The sequence below is a fragment of the Pinus tabuliformis genome, chromosome 7 (genome assembly GCF_031772625.1).
Source record: "Pinus tabuliformis cultivar Carrire ecotype Pingquan chromosome 7, CPIR1, whole genome shotgun sequence".
In the NCBI taxonomy this organism is placed as follows: Eukaryota; Viridiplantae; Streptophyta; class Pinopsida; order Pinales; family Pinaceae; genus Pinus; species Pinus tabuliformis.
The window spans coordinates 305,512,338-305,537,564 of record NC_142293.1 but is presented as its reverse complement, the minus strand read 5'-3'; the positions used below and the strand labels follow the sequence as shown (position 1 = coordinate 305,537,564).

Here is a 25,227-nt window from a genome sequence, read left to right as displayed (position 1 = left end):
GAGCAGAGATGGAAGTCAATGGATTGAGGGATCAGGACAGATTGGACGGAGTTTCCAATTTTGTCATCTGGAAGGCCAGGATCCTGGCAATCTTGGACAAACATCGCATCAAAGACTTTGCCTTGAAAACCGTAGCTGTACCAGTTGATCTGAATGCTAGTGAGAAGTATGAGGAGGCTGAAGCGAAGGCAAAATGTTTGATCCTAGACGGGGTCAAAGATCATGTCATACCACATATTGCTGAGAAGAACACAGCAAGGGAGATGTGGGAGGCGCTGACCACCTTATACCAGGGCTCTTCCATGCAGAGGAAGATGCTATTGGAGAATCAGCTGTGGTCATATCAGATGCAGAAGGGAGAGCAGATAGATCCATTCCTTCTCAGGTTGCAGGAGATTCGCGACCAGCTTACTTCCGTGGGGTCTACATTGGATCCAAAGTTTATCGTCAAAATTGCCCTGAATGCAGTCTCCGAGAGTGGGAGACATTTGTCCAAAGAATTTTGGGCAGGGCTACTCTTCCCAGTTGGGAGGAGATGTGGGCAACTCTTTGCTAGGAAGAAATCAGGAGGATGACCAAGGTGGGGAGCAGTGGCAAGGGAGGTCGAATCAAGAAAGAGGAGGAGGAGGATGCGGCTCTAGCATCTGCAGGACAACAAGGGAAGTGGAAGAAGAAGGACATCTCCAAGGTTAAGTTCTTCCATTGTAGGGCACTAGGACATTCTCCATCCCAGTGTCCGAGAAAGAAAAACAAGAGAGAGGCTTTCAATTCAAAGGCAGCTCCAGCTAAAGCAAAGAAAGAGTTCGAGACTGATGACGATTGTGCCATGAGTTCTCATGCACCTCTAGAGAAGAGGTGTGGAAACATCGAGTTGTAGTCAGGATGACTACATGCTAGGGTCAGGATCCTTGAGGTACCCAAACTCTTGGATCACATCCGGCTACGCGAGCCCTTAACGACAGTAGCATGATGACAGGTGTCAGGTGGAGCAAGGTGTGATGGAGCAACAAGGCAAGGCTAGAGTGCAAAGATCTATAGCAACGCCAACAGTGCGAGATGCACACAGGAGGTTGCAACAGCGCAGGAAGGCACATAGGTGTTTCCAGGAGTGCAAGAAGCACAAAGTTGTTGCAGCAGCGCAGAGGCAGCAAAGGGAGCACAGGAGAGTAGCAGAGAGAGCTTCAGCATCAAGAGGGCTTCTAGCCTGACAAAAATGTCAGTAGTTGGGTAGATCAGTTACTAACGTCTCAGTAACTGAGTTGCAGTGTAGCAGTAGCAGTGGTAGTGCTATGGGCAGCACGATGTAGCATGATGAGAGAGGGTTGCAGTGCAAATGCAGTGTTGCGAGAAAGGACCAGCAGCAGCACGGATGTAGAGGGAGCTGCAAAACAGATGTACCAATGGCAGTTAAGTGTCATGGGCAACAGTATGGGGAGCAGCAGTGCAAAAGATGTGAAGCAGCAAGCCAAGCATCAGCACAGCTACCGATGTTGAGGATCACTGTGATGTTTCAATGGTGGAGCAATACTAGAGCACATTCCTCGCTAAGAGGGAGTGTTGATTTGTGGTAGCATCGAATGTGCTCTAGCCATTAAAATTGGTGGAGAGGCTAAGACACATAAGATCTCTAAGACCCAGAAATTGGTTGGGGAAATTCCACCTGGATGGAGAGATATTAAAATAATTAATATTTTTAATGGGGTTCCTAAGTATAAACTTGGGAAAATTAAAATATTAATGTGTATTTATATAATATGAGTGAGAAAGTTCTAAATAACGAGAATCAAGCCAAATCTAATCTTAGTCCTTGATTAGAGACTTAATCTCGGCGTTGAAGACTCAATAGGAAAAGTATAAGAGGAAGCTTGAGGGTCAGTTGGAGATGCACCAAGTTGATCAGTCAATTCGATTTTCTAGGGTAGGGTTTGCTGAGAAATCGAGTTAGTGATCTGTTGCAACGAAGGGCAGTTTGGAAGAAGGCCGAGAATACATATCAGAGAGGTAGAGAAAGTGTCAGAGAGACAGCACAGAGCCTAGGAAGGCTGATGCAGAGGCAACCAGGACTGACGCAGACACTGAGGTGGCGAGCGCAGAAGACGCAAAGGACCAAGAGGCTGACGCAAAGGCAGCAGAGGCTACACGGAGGCTAGCAGAGTTGACGCTGGGCTGAAGAGGCAACGCTGAGGAATTTTCGTGGGTAGACTGGAAGCTGAGAGGTAGACAAAGAGTAGAAAAGGGTGATGCAGTGACTGGACGGTGACACAGTGATTGGAGGGTGACGCAGTTCTAGAGAGAAGCTTGGAGCATCTTTCACTGTCCAACTAAGGAACTGTCGAAGTTACTATGGGATAAATCATTCGGTTGCTGATCAGCGGGAATATCTGTCTCCGAGGAGAGGTACTTCAGCCAAGGAAAATCTCTGAAGGGCGAGCTATTTTTGGCACCCTAATTGTATTCAGAAACTGCATAAAAATGAAACCCTCAAATATGTTGCACCAGTTTTCCTGCATTGGGTGTTTCCGGGTACGATTGTCCACAAATAACAGTGTCCCTTGTGTGATTATCTCAATTATTTCAGTTGCTAATCTGTATATGTGTTAAGCCTGCATTTGTGTTTATTTCGGTATTTATATTTATAAATAACTTGTCAATGGAAAGAACAAGTAGGAGATAATGAACCAGATAATGCAGTAGGGATTTCTGATGTGTCAGCCTTAGAAATTTCAACACCTGGTACATGCAAAACATTGGTGGCTCGGATGTTGGTCCTTGCTTCCGTCTGAAAAGCTATGGTGCCTCTCCCTACTGGAGCACATTTCGTTTTGTTCCCCATAGTTATTTGGAAGTCCATTTCTTCTTCTTGATAGCTCAAGAAATGTTCTCGTACTCCAGTCATATGGGCTCAAGCCCCGCTATCAATGTACCAAACATCCATAGACGCTGAATTTGTTAGGCATGCAAATTCTTCATTTAATCTAGTAGATAAATCTGAGACACTTTGTGTATTCATATTGTACCAATTTCTTACGCTAACCTATCCCAGCAATTGTTGCAGGAAAAACAGCGTCCCACCTGAGACAACCCTCCTTGCTAAATCTTCCACTGCGTTGTTCCCTCTACCACTGACAAATTTCGATTGGAAAGACTTACCTCTCTGTTGACTCACTCAGAGAGAGTTTTCCCACGAAATCCAATCTCCTTGGCTTGAACTACGCAATCCTCTAGGAGATTTGACTTTCTCTCCCTGTAGGAATTTCGAATTCCCTTCTCCTTTTAATGCTAGGTCCTCTGACTTCTTTCTTCTGCTTCCCTGTAGCTCTGATACCATGTGAAAAATTCTAAACATAAATCCTACTGCAGTGATTAATATTGTTTCTTCTACTTATTACCTTAGAAATAAGTTATCCATAGTATTCTTATGACAAATATCGAAATATATTCTACTGCAACCATCACAATTATATAGTCGTTTTTATAGTCTTTAGAAGACCTATCTCCCTATTTAACTTGCCACTATGATTTGATTCTTCATCTTGTCATGATGATAAACCACACAGGTTGATTCGAAACACGTCAACCTAAATCTTCCAATGTGATTTCTTCCGAAAATGTTTCAAATATTCAATTAAAACATTGCAAAAAGTAAATATAAGGAAATATACTAGCACGAAGACAACCACAATGATAGTTATTTTTGGACAATCATCCTCAGAAAAACCCAAAGTGGGAAAAGTGGTGCAGCAGATGAGGGTTTTTATTATTCTTCAGTAAACTCTCTTGTACAAATTACAACTAGCAAATTAGGAATGAGAAATTTTATAGACACTTCTTGGACAAGCTCTACCCCAAGTGAAGCACTTCTTCTTCCCTGAAATCCTTCTGATCCTCTCTGCGCAAAATGCTCTCCCACGCAGGCTCTACATCAAACTGACTCTGCACTGCCTCTTTCTGCATCACGCTATTCTTGTGGCCTTCCACTCTCTGAATGTGTTGATGCCCTCACTCTCTCTCTCTCACCTACAACTCTCCCTCTGATTCAATTTTCTCTTGTTGAACTTCGACAAGTGAGAAAATCGATCTTACTCGGGTATCTGAGTATTTGCCTCTGGTGTATTTTCCAAATTCCCATCAAGTCTCTTCTTATAATCCTCTTGTTGATCATTGAATGGCCCAAATTAGATTCTAATCAATGGTTACGATCATTTGACTTGATCTCTGCCTTCTTCTAGAAGTTCCATTCACAGTCTAGATTAACACCCATTAATTATTTTAATTTCCTAAGTTTAGACTTAGGGTCACATTAAAAAAATTAATTATTTTAATATAACTGTTTCCGGGTGGAATTTCCCAAAACGATTTCTGGGTATTGGAGAATGCATGTGTCTACGCCTTCCAGCAAATTTTGAGGCCTAGAGCACAACTGATGTTACCCCGAATCAACATAGTTATCGATACAAAGCGGGGTTCACCAACTCGAAATTTGAAGCATGCAGCTTCTTCCGGCTAGCGATCATAGGAGTAGCCATAGGTCTGCAACCCTCCATATGGAATCTCCTCAAGATATCACCTACATACTTGTCTTGGCCCATGAAGATATGCCCATCCTCCTACCAAACCTCCAACCCCAGAAAATAATGCATCAACCCCATATCAGTCATATCAAACTCTGAAGCAAGACCTCTCTTATAGTGTTGGATAAGTCTGTCCTCCCCTATAATAAAAAGTCATCCACATACAGAACCAAAATGAGTGGATCGTCACCTATCATGATAAAGTATAGGTTTGGATATGCATCACTCTTCTAGAAACCCATCTGCTGCAAGTAGGCATCCATCCTCTCGTACCATGCCCTCAGTGCCTGCTTTAGTCCATACACGACTTTCTTCAGCTTGAACACATGAGACTCACTTCCACGCAACTCAAAGCCCTCAAGCAGCTCAATGTACACCTTCTCTTGTATAACACCATTGAGAAAGGTGGTCATCCATCTGGTGAATCCTCCATCCCATCTCGCCCGCTATAAATATCACTTCTCTAATGGAAGTATAATGAGCAACTGGTGCAAAGGTCTCCTCATAGTCAACTCCCTCTACCTGTGAGAACCCCCGTGTCACAAATCAAGCTTTAAACTTCTCCACACTGCCATCTGCAACATGTTTGATCTTGTAGAGCCACCTGGAAGTCACCACTGACTTCCTTTCAGGTCGTGGCACTACCTCCCAGAGATCGTTATTCATGATAGAGGTATACTCCTCCACCATGGCATCCCTCAAGATCTGTTAATTGGCAGCCTCCTCAAAACTAGTTGGCTTTGTCTCCACAACATCTACCACAAAGCCACCCAACCTCTTTGGTGGTTTGCTCTACTTCATTGACCACATTTGCTCTCCTTCACTGACCACATGGGTTTCCCCACTGCCTCCTGAGCCTCCTTTAGCGTCTCCTGAAGCCATCTTGGCTTCCTCTTCCTGCAATAGTCTCCTGTGGTGGTATGGGAAAATATTCAACTAGTGCCTCTCCTCCTAATGAGGAAGGCTCGACTATAACCAATGGAGATCCTGGACTCTGAGATATTGTTCCTGATGAGCCTACACTAGGTGATCCTAAACCAGGCGAAACTGTACTCGATGAACCTGTCATCCATGATGAAGGTGAACCTCCTGATCCTGATGTACCACCTGATGCACCTGAAACTTGTAGTGTGGCCCCCTGCTGAGGAGCCTGCTACTCTACCTAATCAACCTCCCAAGACCTCCTCAAAGCCCTCTCCTCCTCAAATGTCACATCCCACCTCAGGACAATCTTCCTTTGTGCAAGAAGATATATACGGTAGGCTCTGTTGGTCTCACTGTAACCCACTAGGATACCCCTCTCTGCAATGGATTCCAACTTCATCCTCTTCTCAGGGATGTGTGAATATGTAAGGAACCTAAATATCCTGATGTGCCCAACTTCCAACTTCTTGCCAATAAAAACTTCCTCAAGATTCTTGTTCCCCGAGACTCTGTGTGGGCTCCTATTCTGCAAATAAACAATAGTATTACATGAATCGGCCCATAGGAAGAAAGGTAAACTTTGATCATGCTACATTGCTCTAGCTGCACCCACAATGGTCCTATTCTTCCTCTCTGCCACCCCATTCTGTTGGGGGTTGTAAGGCACAATAAGCTCCCTCTTGATGCCAACATTTCCACAAAAATCCTTCATCTTCGTGGAAGTATACTCGCCCCCATTCTTAGATTTCAACACCCTGATTTTTCTCCTTGTCTAGTTCTCCACAAGAGCCTTAAACTCTTGGAATCTCCAGAAGACCTCATCCTTCATCTTTAGGAAGAAAATCCAGGTCTTCCTAGAGTGTGTGAAAATTCCTACACTCAAAATCCCTACTACAGCAACTGATGATATTTCTCCTATTTGTTAAATTCCCTCAAACAAATTACTCGCATTTTCCTACGACAAATATCGAAATACATACAATGCAGCCTTCACTTAATTAAATATTATGCGAAAACAAGTGACTGAGCAAGAAAGAAAATACAACACAAATGACACCATTATTTTTGGACAAATGTCCCCGGAAAAACCCAATGTGGGAAAACTGGTGCAGCAGATCTAAGGGTTTGATTGTTATGCAATAGTAAATATGAGTACAATTTGGGATCCTCAACTAGCAATCCGATACAGAGAGAAACTGGACAAAACAAATGGTGAAGTGCTCTCACCCTGCCACTAGGAGAATATGAGTTTGATCATGCTGAACTGGAGCCTCTGCGTAGTTCCTACGTCACTCCCACGCAGTTCCTGCGTCACCCCTTTTGGGTATCACGTTGCTCCTTCTCTGGACCCTCCGTTGGCTGGAAAATCTGAATCTTTGCCTCTCGATCTCACACCCCTGCTCCTGGCTACTGAAACTCGATTTCCTCAACAGGAATTCGATTTCCCTCTAAGGCTTACACTACCACTGCGTCAACTTTGTGTGGGCCAGCATCTGCCTCTCTCTGAACGTCATTTTTCCCTATCTCTGCCTCATACTCTCCGGCCCAGAAAAACTTCCTTCTTTTGGATACTTACTGCCCCTCACTGCAAGAAATCTACTCGATCATAATTTCCTCCTGAGAACTTCTCACTTCAGAAATTCAATCTCTTGATCTTTTGGTGTGTTTTTCAAATGAGCCTCAAGCTCCCTTAAATAATTTTCTCGTTGACATTCAACAAGCCAGATTAAAAGTTAATCAATGGCCAAGATTATTTTAGCTTGATCCTCGTCTTCTTCTAGAAGTTACACCCACAATTAGATTAATACCCATTAATATTTTTAATTTCATAAATTTAGACTTAGGGTCCCATTAAAAAATATTAATTATTTTAATAAAATCATTTTTGGAAGGAATTTCCCAAAACGATTTCGAGTTCCTTGGAATACATGTGCCCAAGCCTCCTTACAAAATTTGAGGCCTACATCACATCCGACGCTACCCCAAATCAACAGAGTGGTCATCAATGAAGGTCACACAGTACTCATATCCAGTGAATGAAACATGGGACATAGGACAACATACATTAGAATGAATCAAATCAAGGATACCTGCAACTCTATTGTCACTACTCAGGAAAGGTGTCTTGGTGTAATTTACCAAAGCACACCCCTTGCACACATCATGATGCTTTGTGTTGAAGTCAAACTTGTAACCATCTCCCTCAACTACCTGAAGGCTCCATGGTGCAAGTGGGCCATCCTCCTGTGCCATAGCTCATATAACTCACTGCTACTGGTTTGCGCTAACATAGCTCGAAGAGGATGAAACATAAGTCTGTATAGTCTCCCACTACGAGCTCCAATCACACGAGCAGACTCGATATTGGATCCTCTGGGATATATCAACACTTGTCCCTTTCAGAACAGTACCTCAAACCCCCTGTCCTCCAAGCTAGAGACTGATATCAAACTCTTCTTCAACCCTAGAACATAAAGAACATTTGTCACCTTCAAAGGAGGTGATGACTCCCTCTGAAATGAAATTGTCCCCACTCCTGTCGCTTTGACTTTGGAGTTGTCTCCAAGCACAACCTCCAAGTCAATATCATCCTCTAAAAGGCTCGTGAAGTGCTCTCTAACTCTGGTCATATGGCAGGATGCTCCACTGTTAATGAACCATGCACGGTGTTGTCACCCTCTGAAAAATGTGTTTTCAGTTGTTAAAAGAGAGCAAAAGGGCAGAGAGGTTTGCAGCCATCTTCCAAGCCACCGAAGCACTCAAAGCTAAATCGGACCCTCTCCAATGGATAGTGCTTGGAATTAGCTTTCAATGGTATATGGAACTCCTCAAATGGACTCTAGAATAAAAAATTAGAACAAATTGAAGTTACCCTTCAAAAACCAGAAGACAAAGAGAAAATGCCCAAGGGTAAAATCCCGGGTCCCGGCATAACGGTGATCCTGCATATTGGCAATCGAAGGTCCAGGGTACAACGCAACAACGGAAGCATTTCGCCAATATGTGATTAGTGATCCAGCACATCGGAGGTCCAAGCCATCGGAGCATCAAGAGATCGGCGCATCACAATCGGCGATCAAACAGGTGATAGCCTTTCAAAGTTGCGATATCGAATAGAGTTCTGATTGCGATTAAATTTGTCAGGATTTGAGCCTCTAGCATTAAAGCATCGGGAATGCCTTGAAACATTTAGCAAAGGAAATCAGTCGCAAAAACAGGAAGAAGGATGACCTTTTCTCTCTCCTCGAGGGGGCCACGTGGCTGATCATTGGATCCGATAAATGAAACGTGGCTACACATGATTGGTTCTGATAAATGACACTCGGCAACCAATGGTTGTTTCTGATAAGGGACACGGGGCAATTGACGTCAGCATGACGCAATGGTATGGTGGACATGTGACAGGAAAATTCAGTGCTTTGAGGGGTCATAAGGTGCAAAAACATGGCGACACGTCTCACCACTCACAAGGTGACACGTGGCAGAGGATGACGTCACATCAATGATTGGCGATCGAAGGATGAGCATTGTTGCTCCTAGTGAAACCTCTAATTGCGATCAGTCAATAAAAGGGCTCTGACACAGGCGCTGGCCCGCGGTCGCATGATGGGTCAACAACCGAGGTATTTAATGGAGATATCGGGACTCGGGAAGACTTAATGGCTCAGCATGGAGCTCCACTCAGTCATACAATGAAGGACTGACAGGACAATCTCCGCTTTTGCTCTGTGACAAGCCACCATAGTCGATCGCCACCAACTCTAGACGATCGAAGGATGAGCATTGTTGCTCCTAGTGAAACCTCTAATTGCGATCAGTCAATAAAAGGGCTCTGACACAGGCGCTGGCCCGCGGTCGCATGATGGGTCAACAACCGAGGTATTTAATGGAGATATCGGGACTCGGGAAGACTTAATGGCTCAGCATGGAGCTCCACTCAGTCATACAATGAAGGACTGTCAGGACAATCTCCGCTTTTGCTCTGTGACAAGCCACCATAGTTGATCGCCACCAACTCTAGAGAGTGGTGAAGTCAGGCAGTTAAGGCGAAAGCGACAAGAACTGATAGAGCAGCTAGAGCGACACATTGCGGCAGACTTGGCCTCATCAAGGACCTTCACAGGAACGACAGAAGGATATTTTCCTTAGTCATCTTTCAATTTTTCTTATTTCTGTCTATTTTGTAATTTCCGTGTATTTTCAAGAAATGAATCAAATCCTTGGTAATCATTTTAGGCAGCAGAGTTATTGCACACCGAAACAGCGAATCTATCGGACAGTTGGCCCTTGGCTGAGATATTTTGTAACTCATTCAAAGCTCCCCCTCTCTTTATAAACAAGGGGAAGAAACACTTAATAGAGGTTCCAGAATTCTACACCTGAGGGGTCCAATTTCTGTGATTCCACTTTTGGTTCTATCAGCATGTTCAGGAGGGACTTGAGCTATTGCTAAATGTAAATGGATTGGTAAAAAAGGGCAAAAGAGAAGAGAGGTTTGCAACCATCTTCCAAGCCACAGAAACACTCAAAGCTAAATTGTACCCCCTCCAATGGATAGTGCTCGAAATTAGCTTTCCAACGGCATTACTCCTCAAATGGACTTTGGAATCAAAAGTTAGAGCAGATTGAAGTTCCCCCTAAAAAACCAGAACACAAAGAGAAAATGCCTAAGGGTAAAACCTCGGGTCTCGGCACATCAGAGATCTCGAATATGGGCGATCGAAGGTCCAGGCTACAACGCAACAGCAGAATCATTTCATCAATATGCGATTAGCGATCCTGCACATTGGAGGTCCAAGGCATTGGAGCATCAAGAGATCGACGCATCGCAATCAGCGATCAAACAGGTGACACCCTTTCAAAGTTGCATTACTGCATAGAGTTCCGATTGCGATTAAATTCGCAGCAATTTAAGCCTCTAGCATTAAAGCATCGAGAATGTCTTGAAACATTTAGCAAAGGAAATCCTCTGCAAAACAAGAAGAGAGTTGACCTTTTCTCTCTCCTCGAGGGGGCCATGTGGTTGAACATCATTGGATTCGATAAATGAAATGTGGCTACACATGATTGGTTTTAATACATGACACTTGGCAGCGTATGGTAGTGTTGACAATGTTGGATCAGCAACGTTGACCTGTTTGACTGCGTTTTTGTGAGGGAAACTTCCTTTTGGGCAGGCCGCATTTCTAAGCACAAAAATCGAGGCAATCCGTACTGTTTGACCAATGTTGACTTGAGCATTGACCAAGTTTGACAGAGTATTTTCAGAATGTTTTTGGGCTGATTTGATTTGTTGTTGCAAACCGATTTGACGAAGTTTGACTGAGCTGTTTTGGAGGTCAAAATCTGCCATCTTGACCAGCGTTGACTTTCTGGTTAGGGCTTTCTGTGACTCTTGTTTGATTGAACAAATTTCACTTTGGTTGGGCAAGTGAATATTGCATATTGTACTCTTTCTCTCTGCTAAACTTTTGAAGAATAATAAGAAGTATTGATCAAAGGGTTTTGCCATATTAGAGTTTGTCCCTGGCTGGCGCCATATCTTGTGTCCTCTTGTCTTGGCTTGTCTTCTACTATTATTGTTTATATTCTATCTGCATTTTACTATCATATTAATGTAATTGCTAACATGGATATTGATATTGGGTTAATAAGAAAAGTGAAGTAAAATTGCTCTCAAGCATAAAACATACCATTGTTATTTAAAATTAACATGGTATCGGAGCTGAGGTGAAGACAAAGCCCAAGCAAGAGTGAAAAGAGAAATAACTGAGATTTGTTGGACAAGGACAAGAGTCAATGGCCTCCACATCCTACTTCAAATCTGATGACAAGTTTCATGATAAATTTGATTATCATGCATGGAAGATGTCTCTTGATTTGACTTTAGAAGAGCAAGATGTTATGGACTATGTGCACGGAAAGATTTATGAACCTCCTTCTAATGCACCGGCTGCTGCTAAGACAAAGTACAAGAAGGGTGAAGTCAAAGCAAAGAACAACCAAGGATTCTATTCATAAGCATTTAGTTGCTTACGTTTCCGATTTGAACACATCAAAGGAGATATATGACAGGTTGGTTGGCATGTTCAAAGCTAGCAATGCAAACCAAGTTCTCTTTCTCAAAACCAAGCTGAAGGATATAAAGTAGGGAAGAGGTGAAGACATTTCATCCTAATTCATGAGGATTACCAAGATCAAAAATGATCTTCTTTCAATTGGAGAAGTTATTGCTGATAGGGAGCTCACTCTCATTGCCCTTGGAGGACTCCCTCGTGAATGGCACGTGTTCAACACTACTATTCTTAACAACGGCAAGATTCCAGGTTTTGAAAAATTGCTGACTAGATGTTCTCAAGAATAAACAAGGATGATGGAACTAGATATGCCTTCAAATAGGAATGAACCTACTGTATTCTCCGCTCATGCTAAAAAGAAGAACGATGCAGGTTGAAAGATGCAATGTCAAGGAAGACCGGGTCTCAAGAATGGAAGGAAGGGAAAATGCTTCATTTGCAACAAGTTTGGCCACTATGGTAGGGAGTGTCCTAATAGAAGGGATACACCTCATGATGATGACAACCACAACAACAACAATTTCAGGGGCAACAACAATCGAAGGAATGGTAGATTCAACAACCGAGCAAAAAGGAATGCTCCCGCTACTCAACATGGAAATAGTCGCCCTCCCAAAAGATCAAGAAACTCCAGGTATGATGAATCTAATGTTGTTGGTAACAAGGAAAAAGAATTGTATCTTATATCTGCCCTCTCTACTGCCTGTCCTCCAGACACCTTGGGAAATTGGTTGATCAATAGTGGTGCCCCAAGGCACTTCACTGGGTATAAGGAAGCTCTTTCAAATCTAATTGAAAAGGATACAAATTTGGAAATTATCCTTGGAGACAATGTCACCTAACCCGCGGAGGGAGTTGAGAATGTTACTCTTCAATTGAATCAAGGTAACACCATTCATCGACAAGAAGTAATATATGTACCCAATATAAAGAAGAGCCTGGTATCTATTTTGCCAATGGAGGACAACAAAGGATTCAAGGTGGTATTCATCGATGGAAAAGTACGTGTGTGGAATAAAAATTTCAAAAATGCATTTAAACTTGGATTCAAGGTTGATAGCCTAGATCAAGTTGGAGGAAGTCCATTCAGAGCTATGTCTTGCAACACATCACTTCAATCCGAATTATGGCATCGCAGGTTTGCTCATCTACATTATAAGGCTCTACCCGATGTGAGGAAGATGGTGACAAGTATGCCCGAATTTAAAGTAGAACATGAAGGTGTTTGTCAAGGGTGTGCCGAAGGAAAGCATACAAGGGGACAACAAGACTACCGAGATATCGCAATTGGTCCATTCTGATCTATCTAGTATGATGCCCGTGAGCTCTTTGGGGGAATATTTATATTATGCTATCTTTATGGATGATTTCTCTTGCGAAACTTGGATATATTTCTTGAAGAAGAAGGACGAACAATTCTCATGGATACGTTCTTTCAAAGCTTTGGTCGAAAATCAAACCGGGAAGAAGATTAAAATAATGAGGACCGATAATGGAACCGAATATGAATCAAATGAGTTCAATAACTATTGTAGAGAAGTTGGCATTAAGAGGGAGACTACTACCGCATATACTCCTGAGAAAAATGGTGTTGCTGAAAGGAAGAATCATTCCAGCATAGAAGCCACTCGTGCCATGCTACATGATCAAACCCTTCCAAAGTTCTTATGGGCCGAAGTTGCTAACACTATCGTGTATGTTCAAAATAGATGCCCTCATCAAGCGTTGGACTACAAAACTCCCGAAGAAGTTTTCATTGGTAAGAAACCTGATGTTTCTCACTTTAGCATTTTTGGTAGCCCCATATATTTTCATGTGCCGAAAGAAAAAAGAAGCAAATTGTATGCTTCTGGGAAGAAAGGAACATTTGTGGGCTACAGTGAAACTTCTAAGGCATATGGAATCTATGTGTATGGTCAATCAGAAGTGGAGATAAGTCATGATGTCACCTTCGATGAGGATGTTGCCCTTGGGAAGATTAGTAACCTTCCTATTCCAAGGAAGGACAAAGACGCAGATTCAGGAAAGTAAGGAGAACCACAGGACAAGCCGATGCCCGACGCTTAAGGACCAATGGATCCCATTGATCCAGCCCCTCATGTGCCCTCCTCCTCAAAAAGGAGACCCTCATGGCTTAGGGAAACTCTCAAAGATGTCGAGAGACATATTGCACCAAGGGGGACATTTCGTGAAAGTAAGAAGCCGAATAGGTACCAAGGGTACTTAATTGCCATAAGCACCATTGTTCAAACTAAGCCTTGCGCATTCGAGGAAGCTTTGAAGCACCAAGTTTGGAAGGATGTTATGAATGAAGAGTATGAGTCGATTATGAAGAATGATGTATGAGATGTGGTCCCTAGACCCAAGGACAAATCTGTTGTCACCTCGAAATGGCTATACAAGAACAAGCATGGAGTTGATGGAAGTACTAAAAAGTTCAAGGCTAGATTTGTTGCTCAAGGCTTCTGTTATGAATATAATTCATAACAAGTAAATAAATAAATGTAAATATTAAATAACCAAATATTGATTATGTTAAATAGTCATTAAGTTAAGTGAAAAGGCATGTCTAAAAGACATGCCCAGTCACGAAAGAACACCTGCTTAGGCATATAAATGCAAGTCCTCATTGTAACATTCATCACTTGTACATTTTATATATATTAATAAATTATTGTTACAAAATACCTCTCGTGTATTTTAACATATTAAGTCAGCAAGCTATCAGTTTTGATGCTTCAGCAGTATCAGAGCCATGGCACACAATATAATCATGTGAGTCTTTGAACGTTGTTCGCCGCACAATGCGCCATTACGTTCACATCCTGAATGCGTTGAACATTTTAGTAAAATTCAAGAAGTATTTCAGCGATTAGAAAAATCATGTGCAAAAGTTAAAGCATGTCGAAAGGAAATCAATAATAAGGAAGATGATAGTGATGGAAGTGAAACATTTAGTGGAAATTCTTACGATGACGAAGATGACAGTGAGGCCAATTTGGAGATTCCTCTAACATATGCATAGGTTCAAGATTTGATTGATGAGTTTTTATAGGTTGAAAGCAAGGCAGCAGAAGCTCAAGAATCATTAGAGGAAGAATCACTTGCCCGTGTTGAAAGGGATGTTAGGTCCGAGTTATCTGAGTCATTAACTGGGAAAGATTTAGAAGATGTTGTTGAGAACGAAATGGAAACTTTCAAGGAACAGTGGGAAAGTACTCTTGATCGTTTGGATGAGAGTGCAGTTTTGCTAGAGCGACTTGATGATGTTGGTATTGAACTTCCTACATTATACAAGTCGGTAGAAAAACAGGCTCCAGAAGGATGCAGTACTGAGGCTTGGAAAAAGCATCTCTATTGGGCTGGCCGATTGCCTACTGAAGAAATCACAGATTTTGTCAAATGAAGCTGAGCTTGATCTGCAAGCTTGTTGGCCAGTAAGAAGACATCATGGGAAATTGTTGGAGGAAGGAGTCAATGGCCTTCTTGTTAAAAAACTGGCTATTGAAGATGGTAATAAAGATAGAAGAGAAAGCATGGAGGATAAGGATTGGGACTTAGTGCATAGTTTCTTTGAAATAGAAAATGATGTCAATAAAAGCAATGTATTTGGTTCCAAACAGTGGGCATCTGTGTACTTAGCTTCTAACCCTGAACAAGCAGCAACTATGGGCCTGAAGCTTCCCAGTGTTAATGAGGTGGAGGAAATCAATGACCTCGATAATTGCTCAAGAAATCCAATTTATGCAGCGGCAGTTGCAAATGAGAAGGAGTGTGGTTTAACCGAAGAACAAAGGAGTAGATTTAGAAATGGTAAAGAGGATGATGTTCAAAGGGCTCGTAAAATGCAAAGACGTCTAAAACGAAGGAGCACTGAACGCAGGAGAAAAAAAAATAGCTAATGATGATATTCAAAATGATACTGTGGGCACAACATCTTTGAATGGAATAATTAATGTTGAACCCTTGTCAAAGATTGTGAATGGTGTAGAGTCAGGATTTTGTTCCATTAATGGTAGTCAAAATATGAAATTGACGCAAACTTTACAAAACCCATATGAGTGCAGTAAAGTTGTGAGTCACATATCTACTATGGAATCTGTCCAAGAAATCCAAAAAGCATCTGCCCATCATACATTTGCTAAATGCTCTTCCTTGGTACATTGTCTATCTGAAGATAATGGTCAACAAACGTCTAACATGTTAAAACGCTTTAGTGATTGTCAAGACTTTGAGTTTGCTAGCAAAAGGAGTCAGACTATGATTATTGATAGTGATGAGTTGGATAATAGAAATGGGGTTCAGGATCCTTATTGTGGCCAATTATGTAATGTAACCAAGTCAGCTGATTTAACTCATGCAATAGTTGATATTGAAAATTTGGGAATTCCCCACATCGATGAAGAGAATAATGGCAATATAGATTATAGCAGTTATATTGGATGCAGTTCAAATAATGCTGCAACAATTAATAACCCCAAAGAAAGCAGTGAGGGTGATGGAATTGTACCATTTGACTTATTTGAATTTTCAGAAAACCCTACCAAGCTTGGAGTTGAGGTCAATATTGATTTCTTCAACCTACCAACATTCGATGAATCAAATTTCGTTGTTGGTTCTTTACCCACCACTGATACCCATGGCGTAAACTATATAGTACCAATGCTGCATCATTTTCCTTAGACAATGTGTCGGGTATAGAAGGAAATTCTTTCCCTTGTGGAAATCATTCTAGTTTTGTTAATTCTAACAATTATTATATTCCAATTCCCACAACAATTATAATGCGAACTTTGTGAACAACATTTTTGTTCCTGGTCCTGCAAATTGTGCCAAATATAATATCAAACAAACGATGAATTATTATTCGACTCCCAATGCAAGCGCAATGAGTCCCAACTTCGCACCTCCCACTGGGCCATCTTCCATGACCTCAATGCCTTCAAATCATACCTTAATGCAAGATCTTTCTTACTCGGGGCTTACGGAACCATTTCCGCGGGAGATCGTTGTCGTCGCATTGTGCAGTGCACTGAAAGTTCTGGTCTACCATTTCTATAATTCCGACAACCGTCCTATGGCTGCGCCAATACCACACCGTCCACCTGCGCTCGCATGGGTTATCCGCTGCAACAATTTCTGGTGTCGTTGTGACCTCCATGCAAACGCTGTCAGAAATCCAGTTCGAAGGGTCAACAGAGAACGTCACACCGACTCGTAAGTTACAAAATTTAAATTCATTAATATGAACTATATTATATATCAATTTTAATATATTTATATCTTAAATAAAAAATTAATAATAATATTAATTAAAAGTATTTAATTAATTTTTAAAAATTATATATATATATGTGATTTTAAAAAAAGGGGAAAAGATAGAGTTCTTTAAAAAATAAAATAAAAACAAAAAAATTTAGAGTTACAAAAAAAATTAAAAAAATAGAGTTATTAAAAAAAAAAAAATCGATAACCCTAGATTCAAGAGTGTTACCAAGTGAATTATACAAGCAGAGGTGCCAATGGCGTCGAGTTACATATACCGAGATGACAAATGCAAATTGAAGGAAACTGTCGATAATAAGCTTTGAGGACAAAGCTTTTGAAGGAAGGGGCTATGTTATGAATATAATTCATAACAAGTAAATAAATAAAATAAATGTAAATATTAAATAATCAAATATTGATTATGTTAAATAGTCATTAAGTTAAGTGAAAAGGCGTGTCTAAAAGACATGTCTAGTCACGAAAGGACACCTACTTAGGTATATAAATGCGGGTCCTCATTGTAACATTCATCACTTGTACATTTTATATATATTGATAAATTATTATTACAAAATACCTCTCGTGTATTTTAACATATTAAGTCAACAAGCTATCAATTTTGATACCATTGTTCAAACTAAGCCTTGCACATTCGAGGAAGCTGTGAAGCACCAAGTTTGGAAGGATGTCATGAATGAAGAGTATGAGTCGATTATGAAGAATGATGTCTGAGATGTGATCCATAGACCCAAGAACAAATCTGTTGTCACCTCGAAATGGCTCTACAAGATCAAGCTTGGAACTAATGGAAGTACTGAGAAGTTCAAGGCTAGATTTGTTGCTCGAGGCTTCTCTCAAATGGAAGGTGTAGACTACGATGAGATATTTGCACCTATTGCCCAATATACCACCATCCATTCAATTATAGCCCTTGTTGCCTCGCAAGGATGGAATCTACATCAGATGGATGTCAAGACCACCTTCTTACATGGTCCAATCAATGAGGAAGTCTATGTAAAACAACCTGAGGGGTTCGAAGTTCAAGATCGTCAAACACATGTATGCAAGTTGAAGAAAGCCCTCTCTAGGTTGAAGCAAGCTCCCCAAGCTTGGTATGAGAGGATTGATAGATATCTGATCAAGGTAGGATTTACAAGAAGTGAAGTTGATCCGAACCTTTATTTTAAGGTTGAGAATGATAGACCTCTCATATTGGTACTTTATGTGGACGATCTCTTTCTAAGAGGTGCAGATCCTTTTATTCATCAATGTAAGAGGGAGTTGGCTTTGGAATTCGAGATGAAGGACCTAGGATTGATGCATTACTTCCTAGGGTTAGAGGTCTGGCAAAAGCCAGGTGAGATTTTCCTTTCTCAAGGAAAATACATCATGAAGCTACTTGAAGGATTTGGGATGGTGGAATGCAAGTCAATGACTACTCCGATGGAACTTAACTTCAACAAGTTATGTGAAAGTGTTGTTGGGCCCAATTTGGGAAAGCCTTCTGAGTATCGTCAACTCATGGGGACCCTAATGTTCTGGGTGAACTCTCGTCCAGACATATGTTTTGCAGTGAACACATTGAGTTAATTTATGGTCGAGCCTCATCACATATACTGGATTGTTGACAAGAATCTCTTCAGATATCTCAAAGCCACAATCACCTATGGACTAAGATACATTGTCGGTAATGTGAGGCTCCATGGTTATTCTGATGTTGACTGGGCTGGTAGTGTGGTGGATCATAAAAGCACATCTGCATGTTGCTTCCCTCTATAGGTTCTGCTTGGATATCCTAGATGAGCAGGGAGCAGAAGTCGGTTGCTTTGAGCACTGCTAAGGCTGAATAAATTGCTGCTAGTATGGCCTCCTGTGAAGTTGTTTGGTTGAGGAAGCTCTTTAGTGTGTTGTTTGGACATGTATTGGATACCACCGTGATCTATTGCGATAACCAAAGTGGGATTCGTCTTTCTGAGAATCCCGTGTTTCATGACCGCTCCAAGCATATTGATATTAAGTACCACTTTATCAGGGATGTAGTACAACGGGGAGCAATAAGGCTCTGTCATAGTGGGACTGATGATCAGATCGCAGATATTCTTATGAAGCCCCTGCAGAAGGTCAAATTTTTAACCTTCCATGAAAGACTTGGAGTCGTGGAGAGACCCTCTTATGAGGGTCCCATATGAGATGGATGCTGAGCTCTGGAAGCTCCGGGGAGCTTGGGGTACTTCTTGAAGCGATGAGCGACCATAGGGTGAGTGGTTCACCTTCCCCTAGTGGTGCGTGATGTACAGGGTGAGTGGTTCACCTTTTCCTGTGATACCCCACATGTTGAGGTATGCATAGGATGAGTGGTTCACCTTCCCCTATGGCATATAAGCAAGATGAGTAGTTCAACTTCTCCTGTTGGTACATCCCACCCATGCAGTCTGGGACTCATGGAAAGTACCTCTCATTTGGCCAATGAGTAGGGAAATGAGGATAGGGACCATAGTACTACTGATGGATGCATCATGTACTACCATACTCCCTATGCTAGGATGTTTGATATTAATTTGGGATCATTGGAGACGGACTTCGAGTCAGTGGAGAGTAGTATGACAAACTCTCAGTTATTGGAAACTAACTTCAAGTTAATGGAGAATGGTATGCTACATTCTCGATCATTTCTTCTTCATTATTTCTTCATGGTTAAGCAGAGCAGGGATGACAGGGATGGTATTTGTTGACCACTGGAGTGGCACCTGTTGATTATATGAAGACTCCATGCCCAAAGATGATCCAAAGGACAGTTGTACCATCAAATATCATCAGTCAACAGAGTTTTTTAACTCTACTTTTATCTTCTCATCATCTTTCTTGTACCCAGATTCTACACCCTGCAAGGAATTGTAATAAGTGATACTAGTAATGATGAATTTTTGAATCTGTAACAAGGCCAGGATGTTGGGACTCGATCAGCAAATGAGTACACCTTGGAGTGTGAGTGTTTCTTTTATCTGGTTAATTATCCCTTCTTTTTCAGAGGCGGATAATATTCTGGGTTTTTTCACTCACATTTTACTTCAAAGCCGCGGTGACGGTTTGAAGGTTGAGCCCCTAACACATCTTAGTGTCTAAATGACAATGTATATTACCATACTAGATCACACAAAAAAATTCATGGAATTTGGTTACATCTAGGTAGTTATTTTTAAATTTTTTAGATTTTTCGCACTGCGGAAATTGCTAATAAAATTATACTTGTAATGTAACAAGTGATGTCTAGAGAAGCTATATGGGGTATGAGTAATGAAATTTGCACCTCTCACCCTCAACATTTTACTATGACACACTTTGAGGGGTTAAAAATGTGTTTTGAACCATCAAAACCCATTTTTCCTAAGTTAGTGGGAAATCTGGCAATTAGTTAAGCCAAAAATTAAATAAATGGAGAAAAATAAATATCCACACATTCTAAATGTTGTGGAAATGAAGTGGAAAATTATGGGAGAGCTAAAGTGAAGTCCCAAGGTGATGTGGACTCCTAAAATCAAGGAAAGGACGTGCTCAAATAAAATCGAATTTCTGGCATTCAAAGAGAATGTTGCTTACTTGGAAATTCGAATTTGTGAAGTTAATGCACATTTGGGAGGATTTGGGAGAATATTTGGTAGAAAATTTTGTGGAAAATTGTCCCCACATGGGTTACCACCCATATACACTTGTTTTTCTATCATAAAATTCGAATTTGGCACATAAGAGAAGAAGATAATGATGTCCACTTGCCAGAATTCGATTTTTACACTTGGCATTGAAGCTCCATTCAACAAATTCGAATTTCTCTTTGGGATTGCACCTCATGCCACTTGTTTAAACACTTCTACATTGGGATTGGCTCCAATGCCATTTTTCATTGTCATTCTTCATTGGAATTTGCCCCCAACTCTCTATATAATGGAGCCATGGGCTCTCATATTGTATCATGTAAGACGAGCTATTGTGCTTGAGAAGAATCTCCAGGATTGTATTCACTACTTGCAATATAATACAACAGTGTTTGGGGTAAAGTGTGATGGTGTTCTTCTCCTTGCAAGTGTGGTAAATTCTTGACTTCTTGTTATGCTTCTATTTATTTCCTCATGCCATTATTTCTTTCATGCTTGTTTCAAGTTATGTTAGTATGCAGCTATCTCATATTAGCATAAGAATTAATTACTTGCTTTAGGAAAAGAAATCTTCTAGTAGATGATAAATGTATCTCTAGGATTTTTTCCACTGCACTTATTTAATTTCATGTCGATTTAATGATTTGTGGTGAAGTTTTGTAGATGAATCATTATTTGGTCAAGCTTTTCAAGCGTGAGGGGAAATTCTCGGAGGAATCAACCCATTCTTGAAAAATATTCAAGGAGAACCCGCATGTTTTAAATTCCAAAGTCTCATCTATATCTTATGTGTCTTGCAGGGATTCTTTCAAGTTTCTTAAAGCTTTTATTTCTTGCATCAAAATATCAAACATGGAAAAAATTAATTTTTTAGTATTATAATTCATTTATCAATATCTGGATATTTCAAAAAGCTAAGTCATGGCTAGTCAAAGAAGAGAGTTTGTTTGTACTCTTTGGCCTAGCTTCTTTCTGATTATTTTTGTAACATACTTTGTTGTCATCTTGGTCTAACATTTGAGTTATTTTTGTATCCTTTTGAGCAAAATAGTTTCCATGCTTTGATTTGTAGACTTATTCATTCATGAAAGCATTTATAATATCTTGTGCTAACAATTTAGTGTTTCATATTTATTTCACTTCATTTTAAGCAAAATACAATTTCATTTCTTGAAGAGCAAATACTTGGAAGGCACTGGTTGTTTATGCATTTCATGTTTATCTTATGATGGTTATTGCTCATGTCAGTTTTTGCTTATAAATCTTAAAGAGATAATCTATTTAACTCTAACAATTCTCCTAGAAACTCACATCTTTTTTAACTTAACTTTTCATTAGGGACCACCCCCCCTTAGCTAACCTAGGAGATAGCTCTAACGGAGAGAGTCGGGACTAGTGTGACAACCCATTCTCTGAGTTCCCTACCACCAACCACACTTTGTGGGGTTGAAAGCTTTTCTCACTGACTTGTAGGTAGGTGTAGGCGGCAGAGTCAACAATACTGATTGTTAGATGGTTTGGCAGGTGGAGTTCTTCCTAGTTCAGAGGGAGTGTTAAATTTGGAAACTAGGGCCAAACTCCACCTTTAACAGCTCACATGATGCAGCTGATATTTTTATTGGATTCCTCTCTCTAGGAGGTGTAGGATTGATCTAAAAATCATCTCATTCTCACATGTACAAATGGAATTATGAATTTATTTTGTTTATGGACAAATTGTCAAAGTCGGACAGCAAACTAATATAGGCCCAGAAGCCCAACAATCACATCTATTCATCCTCAAAGATTACATATAAATAGAAAGTGCCTTAACCTCATTTGGACATCACTTAACTTCTCATTCATCTCTCTCTCCTCATCTGATTGGGTACAGATTTCAGGACAGCCTCTCTCCAAAGAAGAAGACAGTTTTCTGCATTGACCGAATTTCAGGGAAATTTGACCAGCAGGTTTACCTGTTTGACTGTGTTTTTGTGAGGGAAACGTCCGTTTGGGCAGGCCGTATTTCTGGGCACCGAAATCGAGGCAGTCTGTACTGTTTGGCCAGCGTTGATTGCAGAAGGGTTTGACTGCAGTGTTGACCAAGTTTAACTGAGTATTTTCAGACTGTTTTTGGACTGATTTGATTTGTTGTTGGAGGCCGAGATGACTAAGTTTGACTGAGCTGTTTTGGAGGTCAAAATCTGCCCTGTTGACTAGCGTTGACTTTGTGGTTAGGGCTTTCTGTGGCTGCTCTTTGACTGGACAAATTTCACTTTGATTGGGCAAGTGAATATTGCATATTGTACTCTCTCTCTGCTAAACTTTTGAAAAATAATAAAAAGAATTGATCAAAGGGTTTCTCCACATTGGAGTTTGTCCTGCTTGGCGCCATATCTTGTGTCCTCTTGTCTTGGCTTGTCTTCTACTGCTATTGTTTATGTTCTCTCTGCATTTTACTATCATGTTAATGTGATTGCTAATCTGGATATTGATATTGGGCTAATAAAAAAATTGAAGTAAAATTGCTCTCAAGCATAGAACATACCATTGTTATCTAAAATTAACACTAAGTCCACTAGAAACTCAGGGAATAAGTCTCCTCAAAAGAGTCAGTTTCTAATTCTAACCCAGTGGGATTCAATCAATCCTTTACCAGTCAACTATAATAAGGCTCTTTTTAGGGGGGAAAGAAATAGTTATAGAATAAATAATCGATCATTTATTTATTGCTAGGAACAATGGATTAAAAGAACGGGGTGAATTTGTTTCACCCAGTGAATCATCTTTAGAAACTGGATTAGGAAAGAGTACATAAGAAATCAAATTCCAGCAGTTGTTTTGGAACCATCATGTTACAAATTATTAATAGGCACTTTTTATTCACAACATTGGACATTCCTGTATGAAAAAACATAATAAAAAAAAACTTATTTTCAATGTAATGAATTGAATTGTCCTTGAAAGTAAAAGAAGCTAAACTTCATAACTGTTGTAAGTTGCCACTCACATTTCAATCTAGATATAGATTTCTGAGATGACTATGTGATGAAATTATGCAGCGAAAATACTAAATTAGCATCATTGATTGAATCTTCCACTATTCAAAATTGCATGAAGAAACTTACAATATTAGCTGTAAGTGATCCCTTAGCTACATCAATTATCTCTGGAATGTTATAGACTCTGGCTGCAAATACAAGCATAGCTGTCGCTAAAGTGAACAATGATCTACGCCTTGATGGAGGCAATAACCCTGTTGTGAAATAAGAAAAGAACCATAAATACACACTTCATTATGATAGTCTTCAATAGAAGCATAAAAAGATGCACATAAAAATTGTAGATTTCTGCGGGATTGTATGATAACATGAAAAACCACATAAGACCCTTGAAACTAATGCATCTCTCTTGACATCAGCCCAATCTTCATTGGGTTAAAATCTCCCTAGCTAGCCAATGTGCAAACAAAATTTATGGTTTATACTTTATAGTTTGAACAAGGAACAAGGATTGTATAGTAGTATGAAGCTCCTAACCTGAGGAAGTAAATGTATTCCCAATTTCCCATACAAAATGTTTGACTTTGCATATAGTGATCTCATTTAAATAGTTTTAGCCAATAAGCCTTTCTAGATGGCAACAAAATTCATATGGAGAGCAGAAAAACTATCAAGACTTAATCATTTACCCCCCAAATATGTACGAGTAAGAAACATATTACAGAAATTTGGAAAATAAAAATGTTGACATGTTCATCCACTGAAGCTCATAATCATCTTCCAAAGGAGTAGGCATGAACTCAGTATGGGCATCTTAAGAATAATCTTATATATTTTGAAGGACACGTAGGTTAGTTATAAGGGTTACAGGATTCTCAGCATCAATGAATATCAATTGGGGTCAATTTAACAAAACATGACCCACAATGGCTAGCAAAAGACACATTCTAGCTTCATTCATTTAGAAATTATCAAATCCCAGGAGCAGTGGGCTGGAAAGCACTTCAAATCCCAAGTACTGTAAATTTCTGATACGAATGCTCATTTGAGCATTATTCTATGCTTCCCCATCTCCCTTCATAATTCCAACATAACAGTCCAGCACATTGAATGTCACAATACAGTTTATTTACTGTGTGATTCAGCTAGAATAAGTTGAACTGTGCAATAAGTGAGCATGGGATGGTGAAGCAGGCTTGGGACCAGGATAAGGTCTAGAGGGTTTTAACAATGACTACAGATTACAACATGGTACTCCATCTCATGGTCTAATCAACAGCTTATTCACTACAAACAGGAGCTTGTGATGTACCTTGCACTAGTCAGAGGATGCCATAGGCATAAGAAAGGGGGAAATCCTAAAAACCCATATAATAGGAAATTGTACATTGATCCAGGAGAATCTTTACAACCAAGAAACATTGAAGATCTTGAATTCTCATGTAAATGCACCCATGCCGAAAAGCTCGTTGAGAGCTTTCCAACGATGCTTGAACAGAGTCAAACAGATGTCATATCAGAAACTTATGGTGTTCTGAAGTTCCAGCCAAACAAGGAAAACAATGTGCAGGTGGGACATGTGGCATCGGCAGGAGTTAACATGTGTTTGTACTGGAATAGATATGGATGTTGTCGTGGTAGTACGGACATGACACATAGCATGCTAATTGGACTGTACAGATGTTGACGTGGTATGAGAGGTGGACCAATCAAAGTGTGACACATGGCAAGGCATGCTGATGTGGTCAACAGGTGT

The 25,227-nt window shown here is 40.4% G+C and overlaps 1 protein-coding gene across 1 annotated transcript in view; it reads right to left on the bottom strand.

Annotated features, from left to right (window-relative positions):
• The window catches only part of LOC149247084 (protein SEMI-ROLLED LEAF 2-like), a 268,352-nt gene that overhangs the window by 49,839 nt on the left and 193,286 nt on the right, over positions 1-25,227 (bottom strand). The window contains exon 10 of the mRNA XM_089443366.1: positions 23,598-23,725. Coding sequence (XP_089299492.1) covers positions 23,598-23,725 — 128 coding nt within the window. The remainder of the gene's footprint in view (positions 1-23,597; positions 23,726-25,227) is intronic.